The sequence below is a fragment of the Phaethon aethereus genome (genome assembly GCF_964289735.1).
Source record: "Phaethon aethereus genome assembly, chromosome: 4".
Classification (NCBI taxonomy): domain Eukaryota; kingdom Metazoa; phylum Chordata; class Aves; order Phaethontiformes; family Phaethontidae; genus Phaethon; species Phaethon aethereus.
Genome location: NC_138578.1, coordinates 29,009,319 through 29,022,041, shown reverse-complemented (window position 1 = coordinate 29,022,041; position 12,723 = coordinate 29,009,319). Strand labels below are relative to the sequence as shown.

Below are 12,723 nucleotides of genomic sequence, written 5' to 3'. Positions count from 1 at the left end.
TTAATCATCATCCTCCTCTTCATCATCTTCAACATCATCCTCCTCTTCCTCTTCCTCAGCTGCAGCTAAGGCTTCTTCCCTCGCAGCCTTGAAAGCCAGTTCCTCCTCCAGAGTGGGGTCTCTTGTCTCAGTGATTTCTGGCCCGCTGGGGTATTCTGTTTGCACGGGTGGAGGCAGGGCAGGGGTGTGGGTCTCTGGACTGTATTTGTGACCCCACCCAAAGTAGATGTTGTCAAATTTCCTGAGAAAGAAAAGTGAAAGATCACATGTTCTTCTCCCAACAAAATATCAGCGGAGATATTGGCAGGCTTCCTTACTCTGCTGTGCAAAAAGTCACTGTGCTGCAGATATCCTCTAACAGAAGTATTTAAAGACAGCACCTCTTTTTAACTACTGTAACTGTTGATTAATAATGTATCTTCCACTTAAAAATCTCCAAATGCTAAAATGATGAAGGCTGTACTCTGTCACTGCACTGTATCGTGATACAACTCCAAATTCATGTTGGTAACAATAGTGCCATTTCAGACACTAACCCCAGGGCCCACTAAAAAGCACATAGAGGTAATGACTGTACCATGTGTGGTGGAAGCAAATTAACATTAGAATCACAGAATGTAGCTGAATATAGGTTTTAAATCAAGGGCTGTGGCCAAATACTAACTGGACATTTATACCCATTAACTTTATACTAGCCCTTCCAACTATTATTCATTTTCAGTCTTAAATTACTGTTGCTGTGCACATTTAAGTGGCCTTGTCCAACAGTCTCTGGAATAGTTAGAAGTAATGAATTATTAATAAAGCACCTTCGACTTCATTAGACAGGTATCTGTGTTTAGCATATGCAGTCTGTGTTGTAACCATGTCAACTAGCTACTCACTTGCCAGATGCAAAGGCATATGCTCCAGGCCATCGGTTAGACTGAAGGATTGCAACAGCATATTGTGGGATCAGGTTTGTAGAAGGCTGAGCTGTCCAAGCAGGGATGTTTTGAATTCCTGGAGGCAGCAAAACACAGTCTATGAATAAATTGACTTATGAGCCTCTACAAAATATGTAAGACTAAGCTACAAGACTTTCACAGAATTCAAGCAACAGTTGTAGTAAGTCGCATATTTGAAGAGCCAGAAGTCAGAAACAGTAAATGTATGTGCTGCATTTAAACAGGTGGTTTGGATGTATGAGTAGGAAGCACAGAAGTGCTGATAGAGCCACATACAGAAAAGATCATGCTCCCAAAATTCAGTAGTGCTCACTGCTGTTCCTTTTGTCACGGACTTTTTACCACTTTTGGATAAATTATATAGTTATATTTCACCTTGATCAAAGAACGGAGAGTAGGAAAATAATTTACTATTGATGTAATCTAATATTCAGGTTCCCATATTCCCATGATTTGCTGCAGTAATATGCTACAGGATCTAAATTCTTGTTTGTATATCTATGTATGTGTGTACATACATATATCTTTATTTACCTGTGCAGACACAATTTTTTTTTTGTCTAAAAAGATGATGTACAAATAGCTGAATATATTTCACATAGTGAGTTGTCTTGAACTTGCAGTAGCCTGACAAGTCTGAGGTATTTTTTCCCTTTATTCTCAACAAGATTGTTAACAGGTAAACCCAATTATTTCAGTTCTAATGTCAATACTGTTTACCATTTTGCTTTTGATCAATTTTGTAAAACAATGTGCTTACCCTACAGGACAAACTATATTGCTCCATGAAGCATCAGAGTGCTATAACTTCAGATATTTACTACCTAAATGCCAACATTCCTAGTGGCTCTCTATCAAAAACTTCATATTCCATGAAGAATACCTTCATCTTCAGAGAGTGGAGTGAGAAGAGGAGGTCCTATTTCTTGCTGCAATTCATCTGGATCCTCTGCTTTCTCCTCCTCTTCACCTTCTTCTTCTTCTTCCTCTGATTTTTTAAAAGGATTAAGCCAAATACAGCGGCCCTATAATTGATGTGGAAAAATAATAAATGCATGTAACAACGACTGAAAGAATGAAAACCAGTTAAAACAATTGGCTCAGGCACAGGCACACACAGTCAAGGGGGGAAGAAAAATATATATTACATAGTTGGTGTACTGCTGGCAGAATATTGTATCCTGTTGGCAGAGCATTTCCTATATCCCTCATTCCTCCCTCATCCTTGCTTGCTATTTCAGAATACCTCTGTCATCAGCTTTTTTTTTTTTTTTTGGTAGTCTTTAGTTCCTTCCCAGTTTGGTTTGTATCTTTGCTAGATTAGCAGTTACTGCAAACTAAGAGGCTACCGCTTACAGAGGTTGCCCCTTCCTTTTAAAGTCTGCCTTGGTATTTAGCTGCCAGTCAGAGAAACACAACAAAATGTTCTTAAGATTCTAATGCATATAGATTTTATTTTTTCAACTATTGTTTTTCTGGTAATAATTTTAAACCTTATTTCCTACCATTTGGTGTTATTTTACACGAGCATTCTTGAATTTGGAGACAGGCCAGCAAGTCATCCAGCAATGATCATCAAATTAGTAATACCTCTTTCTAGCACTAGCCTGATATCATGAATATTTTATGCTACAATTTTATTTACAATATTTTGGTTTAAAGCTTTTTTATTCTCTTGTATCACAGAAGAAAGTAAGCAACAAAAAATAAACCAGAAAAAAATATCAACTAAGTTCCATTTAGCATATAGTTATAAGCTATCTGCATTCTAGCATCCTACCCAAGAAAAGACAATCTAAAACATTTTTGCCAAGTAAGGACTTCAAAAGAGAAAACCTCATATAGAAGATTACTGGAGATTATTGTAATCTATCAAGGCCTAATTCCACACTGTTATCTAAAGTTAGGTTTTGATCTAAAGAACACACTACTGAAAAAAGTAGTTACACCTAGAAGGCTTCTAAATATATAGATATATATTAAAAAGTATATGCTGTATGTAAATATGTGCAACATATTTATATATTAAATGTATTTTAGGTAGAAAAATATTTCAGTACAATACTATTTCTGGTGAATAGTTCAAATGTGCAGGTGAGGAGTTTCATTTACATTCTGAAACCCTATGAGTAGTACAATGTGAAAGGTATCCACGGTCCAGGTGAGCTATGCCAGAACATACCTGCTTAAGAATACTCTGTACATGGTGTACCCACGCGGAGAGAGAATCCACCATTTCAGCCACAGAAAGAGGCTGAAAATCAGGGTTTTCTTCGTATGTATCTCTTCCTCCTCCCCCCTCCTCCTCTTCATCTCCTTCTTCCTCTGCAAACTGGTAGAATCCAATGGGAGAGATTTGGGTTCCTGCTGAGATCCGAGCTATCTGTGCACGCAGGTAATTGGCCTCATTTCCAGGGAAAGGAGGAAAGCTCACAACAGGAGCATCCAGCCTACCAGTGAAGAACTTCTTGATTTTCCTGGCACAGACAATCTGGGCTGGCGTCACTGGAGGTAACTTCACCCAGGGTTTGCCTGGCTCATTACAGACAAAGTAGACATATTTATTAGCCCCAGTCCCATTTTGTTCTTTTGGGATGACAGGTGGGGGCTTATAGGTGGACTTTGGTGGTTCATCTTGTTTTTCTTTCTCCTCATCTTCATCTTCGATTTCACTCAGCCCTTTCCCTCCTTCCTCAATAACTTCTTCCTCTTCTGTTTCCTCCTCCTCTTCCCCCTCATGGTACTGTACTTCAGCTATAATATAGTTCATCTCCAGGCCCAAAATTTTGCCCCAGAAGCGACAGGTCTGGATTGGCTGAACACTAATTAGTTTTTTAAGGGCAAGGAATATGAGATAGGATTCATCTTTGCTCAAGCCAATTCCAGCCTGTTCAAAATAAAAGGCTGTTTCCATCACATTAGGTAGAGGGGTCTCTCCCTGTGAAAGAAGATCTGGAGTTAGAGCTGAAGAATAGTATAATTACCTATTTGAAAAATTAAATGTTATCCATGGAATGTTATACTTCACTTTCCTGTAGTGCCACTCATTCTGTCAAAGTGCTTTGCAGACATTCATTCACTACATCTTTGACTATCATTTAGAAAAATTAAAAATGCCATGTTAAGGGTAAGGAAGAGAACACTGATGAACTGCAGCTTTTAGAACACAGGATTTCAAAATTCAAACTCCTAATTACTGCAAAATAAGGAAAGTCAGAATTCTTACACAGAATCTACAAAGAACTTCAGTGCTAGGGTTTGTCAGCTATGTAAGAGGCCTTGATACTTGCAAACAGTGTCACTGTGTTCCCTTGTGTTTGTGTCAGATGCATTTGGCGAAAATATATTACATATTTTATATATTTAGACACTAGACCAGCAATATTTCTCTGGAGTAAATGTTTTGTTTTGAAAACCTTGGCATAAAGCTCCCTGCATTTTTTTAAATACTGGCCCCTGCTCTTACTGAAGTCCATAACGACTCCAGCTGGCTTCAGTGGAAGCAGAACTAGGCCAATAATGAAGATTTCATTAAGTATCTCCATTTCCTTTATCACCCTTCTGTCATTTCATGGGGGTGGGTGATTATATCGCACAGACAAAGATATTAGAAGTGTAGGGAATTTGGAAGAAGTAGTGCTAGTTTCATATGGAATTTCTTTGGCACTTCCAGGTTTCTTTATCAAAGCAAGATAGACAGGAGTATGAAAAATTCAAAATTCCTTTCTGAAACATTTTTACCATTGTATACCATTACTGTAAAACAAGTAATAGGCTATGGAAAAGATGAAAGGCTATCTCTTCTGTTGTTAGTATTTGTATTCTGCAATGGCAATTCATTTGCATACATACTGGTAACTTCATATGAAAGTCAACATCTTGTTGACTAGTTCCCCTTGGTTATTACAAGAATTCTCTTAATTTTTCATTGGGTACAAATGGTTTTGCATATAAACAACTGAGTACTGAAAAATGCCCTGTTTTAAGAAGTGGCTTTTCAATTCTACTAGTTCTTCGTTATAACCATATTTTTTTTTTATTTGGAGAAGGACAGACTGGAACCACAGCTGGAGCTGGAAGGGTTACAAAATTGTCCATTCTCTATTTTACAGTAGCAGCTGTGCACAATATTCTCGAACTGGTGTTCAGAATTATGGTCACTTTAGGTAAAGAAATGTCACTTTTAGATAAAGAAAATAAATTTGGATGCAATATTCCATGATGAACTGGCATATAGGAGATATTGTAAACTTTACTTTCTGTTCATGTCTAGAACATCTATGATTTTAAAGGCTCGGGTTATTAGATTTACTATAGGAGAAAATCCCAACTAAGTAACCAGATGTGTTTTCTTCTTCACAACTAGACAAGGGACCAACTCAGCTATCAAGAGGGTACATGGTACTGTGGCTGCAATTATTTATATGCTCATGAGAGGCAATAACTACAAAGGAGACCACAACTTCCTCCCTTCCTGCCATCCTCCCACCCATTCCCTAGTACATATGATATCTATTTTTCTCTGATAATAACTCACTATCTCTTCTTCTAGTTCTTCATCTCCTCCATTTGCCTTGAGGAACAAAGCTTTATGCTTTTCTGCAGCTTCAAATGTTGGAAGAATCTCATGTTCATCTCGAAGAGTGTCCATTTTTTTCTGAAACTGAGCCCACTTCACGTCCTTGCTGATATTCTCAATTATGTCTACTGCATTTGTCGGCTGTTCATCCAGGATCTTTGTTAGCATATTAGCAAGATGATCATATCTGTCATATAAATGAAAATATTATTTGCCTATTACACAAAGGTCTTAGAATATTATGTTTTAATACCAAAAGTAGAAGCTAATCACCTGGAGCTTTGGAGAAATTGTTGGAATAGTTAGATGAAAGGGGATCATGGAGCATTATGGGAAATTAGACTTGAAACTAGCCTGATTATGAAATATTTAGGAGTAGTCCCATCTTCCATTTTTGATATATACCCCAACTGCCTCAGGAGCTGAAGCTGAATTTAAACTTGCTCTTAATCAAATCAATTCCTACTTTTGAACTCTATAAATTCCTTTAGGAGTTTTGATTCTGAAAGATGTTGGACACACACAAATATCACGTAGGGATGAATTATTGCATTTATAACATGTTTTCTCATTCTATATATACTCCCCTGAGATCCCTCCCTTTCTTAATATAACCCTTTGCCCTTTTACCAACACTACTTTTCCCTCCACTCATACTTCCTACCCCTTTCAATTGTGTCCCTTTTTCAGACTTACAAGTTCAGGCCAGATGTTGTGCTGCTCTTCAGTAAATAGGCTTTTGCATTCTGAATTGCCAGCGTTCGGGATTTGGGATCCGGTATCTGATCATCATATGGACTGTATCCTGGCTGATAAAGACCATAACCTGGTTCATGTGGCTGATAGGGGCCATGCCCACGTTCGTAGACTTGATGGGGATCATGTCCTACTGCATCTGTCTGATAGGCACTTTTTGGTTCCTGTGCTTGGTAAGGGTCTAATCCTAGTGCATAGGACTGATACAGGCTTTGCCTTTCCTCCTGTGCCTGATGAGAGTCTTGTCCCAGCGCGTAACTCTGGCTGATGTTCATTTCTGGCACCTGCAGCCTGTTCGAGGCTTGTTCTCCTCCCCGTGGATGACAGACGTGTTGAATTGGGGTCTGTGATTCATATGGTGCTTGCCCTGGCGTGTGGGTCTGGCCGACGCTCTTTGGTCTTGTGCTAAGTAGGGGTCTTGGTCGTGTGCTTGTGGCTGCTAGATGCTCTTTCTGAGTCCTTGTGGCTGATCAGACCGTTGCCTCACCCCCTGGTATTCAGAGGAACCGGTCCCGGTTCCGACTGCTGAGGCTGATACGGGTCTCGTTCAAGCTCAAACGCCTCAGAAGGCGGCTGCCCGGGGCCCCGCTGAGGCGGGCGGGAAGCGCGCGGCTCGGGCCGGTCGGGGCTGTGCCCGGGCCACAGGTGCTCCCGGAGGCCTCGCTCCTGCCCTTTGCGGGACAGCCTGGTCCGCGGGCTCTCCAGGAGGCCCGGCCGTGGCCTGGCCCGTGGGCTCTAAGCTGCCCCTCAGCCGCCGCCGGCTCCGCTCGTCACGCAGCAACGACGGAGCCTGGCCGAGGTAAAGCGGCCGCCGTTGCCTGGGACACCCGGCGGGGCGGGGCCGGAAGGGGTGGGCCCGCGGCGGGATTTCTGTCGGGACTCGGCGCTGCCGCCTTATTGCTCCCGGCGCTCGGGAGTAGGTAGCAGCCTGGCTCGGCGTGCTGGCCGTGCCCGCTGCAGCCTGGGGCCCTTCGGCGGGGCTGAGGTGGGCCGCTGGGGGTGCCGCCGCGCCCAGGTGCCTCCCGTTACGTGGGAAGAGCAGTTGGGTGGGAGAACGACCTGATGTCTGAGGGGGTCGCAGTGCCCCGCCAGCCTTCCTTAGCCCTGGGCGGGAGGCACGGCGGCTCCCTGAGGGGGCGGTCACGGTGGGACGGCCTGAGGGGAACCGCCCTGAGGGGACCCCGGCTGGGCTCGCTTCCCCGTGTCCGACAGGCTTGGTGCGTTTGCTAGGTGGGAAACCCCCGCAAACTGCCCGAGCTGTTACCTCTTTTTCTAGAGGGGTTTTCAGGCCCTGCTTGATTCCTTTCATCGTGGCCCACAGACCATGAACTCCTGTTAGTACTCTTGTCCTGAATCTTTGTGGTGTGAGTATCTTGGAGATGTCTGCTGAGAGCAGAAGAATAGGTCTTCAAAAGCTAAATTTTGATTTAAAAAGAAATAAGTAACACTCATTTGCTTTTGTTGTATGCACTAGAAAATGCAGTTTAATCCTCTGCATTTTAGTCATGATATATCATGCTGTTGCCATGAGGTACAAAGTGGTTTTTTTTTTTCTTTTAGGAGGAGAAAAATATTGTAGAATCTAATAGTTACTTTAGAACACTATATTCACAGATCAAGGGAAAAAGCAACTAAATTAAGTTGGAATGAAGGTGTTTGGAGAGAAAACAGTTTTGTAATGTGATGCTCTCAGTGTTAAGGAGGCAGCTGGCCATAATGTGAGTAACTTCTGTTTGCAACGCTGTTCAAACACTAAAATGTGAAGGACAAATGTCACATTATAGAGGAAGAACCTGCTAGCTTCTATTTATCTAACTACTTGAGATTTCTTTTACAGAAATATAGTAGTTCAGTGCTGTATGCTTTTGTAGTCCCTTCAGGTATTATGTGCTACTTTGCTATCTACTTGAGCAGATATTTGAAGTTATGTTAATATCTAGAGCCCTCATCATGTGTGTAAAATTTGCTTACATGAATTGTTTCCTTAATTGCTCATAATTAAGTCAGTGAAGAACTTTTACTGTTTGAGTAATGTTAAACATGTACCTAGTATTCAACAAGGAGGTTATGAAACAAATATGTAGAGCAGGTGAGGTTTAAAAAAGTCCTTTTAAGGAGTTGCATTTTAGCAAGTATCTACATCTGGCCCAAGCACAACTGTCAAGTGTTCTCTAACAATTCAACAGGGAAAATAATACTGTCTTAGGGTATCCACGTGAAGAAGTTGGTGCTGTACAAATCTCAGCAAAATGCCTGGTGAAGGTTATAAGCTGTGTCAAAGTATTGCAATACCCAAACTGCAAAATATACTTCTCTGTCATTGATGAATCAGTTAATGTAACTTTTTTTTAAAAAATGCAGTTTATTTTGGATATTTATTAGAAGTAACCAGATGGGCATTGCAAACTTCTGTCAAGTTCCAAGAAAGTAAATGCCAGAAGAATTGAGGAATCTGACCCATTCTGAAACAGCAGCAAAACATACGTTTCCACATCCTTTAATAGGCAGAGCATTCACATGAAGAATTAAAATTTTCTGTATTGTGTTCCTATAATTCCAAGAAGTAAGATAATATAATAAAAACGTTACTTCTGCCGGGTTTCGACTTGTAGAGGTTTTATTGTTGACCTACCGATCTTTGCAAGGAACGTGCACAAATTCGTTTTGCAGATGTGTTTGCAGAACTTACACATTGACTGCAGAGGGCGGTACAGTACTTGCAAATTACTTGTGAATTCCTTTTTATTTTGTATCCGTATTTCATATTTGGAGGAAAAACTTCACTTGTTTAGTAGTTCACGTCTATAAAAATTGTATGGAATTAAGTTATCTTTCTACCTGTGATGTTCTGTGAAGCAGCTACTCAAGAAAGGGCAACTGCTTTATCTTTTCAGTCTTGTTCAGCAAAGAAAGAGAAAACTAAGGGCACCTAGTTGCAATTATATAAGTTAGGACACATATAAAATGTCTCAGGGCAAAGAGCACCTCATTGCAAAAGGATGTTTCAGCAAAGTGCTGGGATGATCTTTTGTTGATACAGAAAAGTAGGAAATGGGTATATGTAATATTGCTGTGGAATCTTACTCTGATGGACACTGTCAGTAGCATGGGTTAATTAGCTGAACAGTAACTAAAATATTAATGTTTTCTCTTTCCAAAGGAGATATGTTAGTGGTTTGTGTTGTCTCTGCTGTGGCCAGGTAGCAATAGTCTCTTGTCCTGGGGATTCAAGCCTGTTTTTTCAGTAGCCTTTTTTTTAAACTGAACTCTTGTCTGTTGCTGATTTCCAAGTGGAGATCCAAAGATGGTATAAAATGTTGCATGTAGAACTGGACATCTGTTGCATTTCTTTACAGTTGCATTGGTGAATTTTGTACATGCTTGCACTGGGAAGAGAATGGCAGGCAATCTGAGTAGAGCTTCCTGTTTCAAGTGGTAATCCTTCTGTGCTCTGTTGATTTCTGTGCAAAAAACTATTGAATTGGAAAGCCCAGATTCAGGTCCCACGTGTGTCTTCCTGGAAGAATGGCTTCATCACCAGACCAAGAACTGTAACTACTGCAGTGAAGCTGCTCTTTACTGCGTAGCACGCAAGGCAACTTTAACTGAATGTTAACTGAACAGAACTTTAACTGCCTGTACACTAGGAATCAGGTGCTATTGCTTTCTGTGCGAAGCTTGTTCTGGCAAGCAGCTGCCAGGTGTGCTGTCAGCTCACTTAAGAGGAAGGCATATGTATTAGTAGATCCTTTTTGGATTTGGTATGGCATAGGTTTCAAACTGCATATCATGGTCAAGACTAAAATTGCCTGAGCATATGAAGATGATCTTAGTTTTTCCTTTATAATATGTTTGTGAATTAAATCCTTATGCTTGCTCTGACTGCTTCTAAATGACTTTGGGAGGAAACGTACTTGAAAAGTGCAGGTTCTGTCTTGTTACCTTTGTTAATTCTCATGAAAAGACTATTAACTACATAACTACTTTTTAATCTCTTTTTTTCTGTTCAGAAGCCAGTGACATTCATTTCTCTTGCAGTTCCAAAAAAGCCACATGCGATTTTTATGCTTAGTTAAACCTACAGCAAGTGGTTTTAATTGTGCAACAGTTTTCTCTTTTACTCTTTTTTAAAGCCAGAGAGGATCAAAATGTATTTCTTCATCACTTTCACAATATAGTTTTCCATTTGATTGAAATTCTTTTTTTCATGTCACTTCTGATAGCAATTTCCTGCTAAATATCTAAGTGCTTGTATATATAAAACCAAATATTATTCTGTGAATCTTAGATGTTTATTGTGCAGAGAGGAATAGATGCTCATGCAAGATCTCCTTAAAATACGACAGTGACTTTTTTTTGTTAGTTACAAGGTTATCATTGAGTCATTACTTCTGGTGTGCCTCTTTCTTCTTCTGTAGGGCTTGATTCTCTTCTTGTGTTATATGCTGAAGTCAAACTGTATCCCTCGGGTGGTCATAGATGTTAGATTAGTGCTGGCAGTTTGAGATGCTTTTCCATGAGGCAGTATTATTGGAAAGCTGAGTCATCCTTCTGCAGGGGGCTGATAGGAAATGCATATGGTGCTCTGAAGAGAATAATAATAATTTTTGGAGATCTAGTGCTGGCTTTTTCTCTTATTGAAGTCAGTGGGAGTCTTGCTACTGACTTCAGTGAAAGTAAGATTAGATCCTTTGTCATTTTGCTATCATTTTTTGACATAGACCAGGTTATATGCTGGGAGACAAACTGATTTTAGTCCTGGCTTATAATGGAGAGTTGCTGTGGTGAAGGCTGAACATGAGCTTGCATCCTGAGGTGTGAATTTTGTATTTTACATCCTCTGAGTTCAGAAAATCACTGTGAGTTATAGCATAATGTTCAGTAGACGTTTAGCTATAACTGTGCAGTGGCAACAATGTTAGTGTGGACCAGCAAAGTTTCAAGGGGGTAAAAAAATCTTGTATCACTGGTAATCTGAGTACTAAACCTATGTTGTAAACAAAGCTTTTCTTCAAACTATGTTATTACAGTGACATGGTGAGGATTTTTTTAGAAGTGCATGAAATTGAAGCTGATAGTTTTTCAGATACTGGAATGTAATGTCCTTGTGATAATGATTTCTATTACTGAAGGTGATGGTATTTCTCTGTGTTTGGGCACTGTGTGACTAAAAATTGCAGCGGGCACCACATGATTAGTGCTTTCTGGATTCTGTATCTCTAATTTATTATAACTTTCATGGGTGTTGGTATGCCATTTCTTACCTGACAGTGCCATCAGAGTGCAGTGTGTTTTGGTTCCTGTTTATGAGGAGAAAACTTAGTTTTCTGGCAAAGAGGGTGTGGCAGTTGTGCATATTTTAAATACATGCTGGGTTTAACCAGAGTCAGCCTAGGTACTTTGTGCTGGTGCTCAGAACTGTCCATTTCATACAAGTCTGTTAGTTCAGAACGGCAGATTTTGAAGGCAGTGTGGTGTGATATTTGGTACGGTGAGACGAAAAGCAGTGGTGAATCTTGCTAGCATGTTACAGCTGTGATACAGAGTTCGAGTGGGCCTGTTTTGGATCTATGTAGGGCTATCTTGGCTTCTGTTATGTGTTTTTGTTGACTGTTATGCAGAGAAATCTGAATGTCTGTGGGGGATCGTGCCTTCTCTTCAAAAGGTCTAACTACGTATAATTGTGCATTTTTATACTATTCTCATAGACTGAACCTGTTTCGGTGGTTCATGTTGAAGATATCGATCTCTTCCTCAGAGCTGTAGAGGTCCTGACGACTGTGGTGTTGCAACCATGGAAAACCATGGAAAAATGGGCTGTTGGAATTTAGGATTGCTGCAACAGTGTTAGTAAGTGGCAGTGTGGTTGAATGAGCTTCAGATACCCTCCTCTGCTCTGGCTTGTTGCAGGCTTGTGAAACCTTAACAGGTTTGTTTCTCCTTGCTGTGCACCTGAAGTTCTCCTTTCTTGGAGGATGGGGAGGTGGAAGGGAAGGGAGGGGACGTTTTGTTCACTGTAGAAATTATTGAGGATTTTGTTTCTGTTTATATTTGAATAAGTAATAGTTAAAATGGAGCAATGATTTATTGTGATTAATAAAAGGGAGATTCACTTTTCACTTTGCAGATCTGTAACCTTTACTGTATTTCTGAGAGTAATAAAATAAGCTTTTATATTTATTAGATATTGCATTCAATTTACAATGATTATACGTAATGGTTTTATTCTTACATGAAGCTGAGCAGGTGCAATCACTTCAAGAGGATTATAATTTTCAGTCAATTCCTATTTTGCTTTTCCCAAGCTGTGTGTGTGTTATAGCACTTCTCATTGTAGAGAGAATGGATGTGATCATTTTTTTCTCCTACTGTGGTAAACCTTCTAGTCTGCAGCAGCAGTGTAAAACAGGGTATAATGATTCAGCAGTATTTTTTGAAACT

The 12,723-nt window shown here is 40.2% G+C and overlaps 1 protein-coding gene across 1 annotated transcript; it reads right to left on the bottom strand.

The window, feature by feature from the left end:
• Positions 1-7,591, bottom strand: LOC309404406 (radial spoke head protein 6 homolog A-like; the record flags this gene model as incomplete). Its single annotated transcript, XM_081998876.1, is given in 10 exon segments — positions 1-241; positions 885-1,002; positions 1,831-1,972; positions 3,130-3,885; positions 5,485-5,713; positions 6,223-6,673; positions 6,676-6,721; positions 6,725-6,783; positions 6,786-6,958; positions 6,960-7,591. Coding segments are annotated over 10 exon segments (2,847 nt in total).
• Between the last annotated feature and the right edge of the window lie 5,132 nt (positions 7,592-12,723).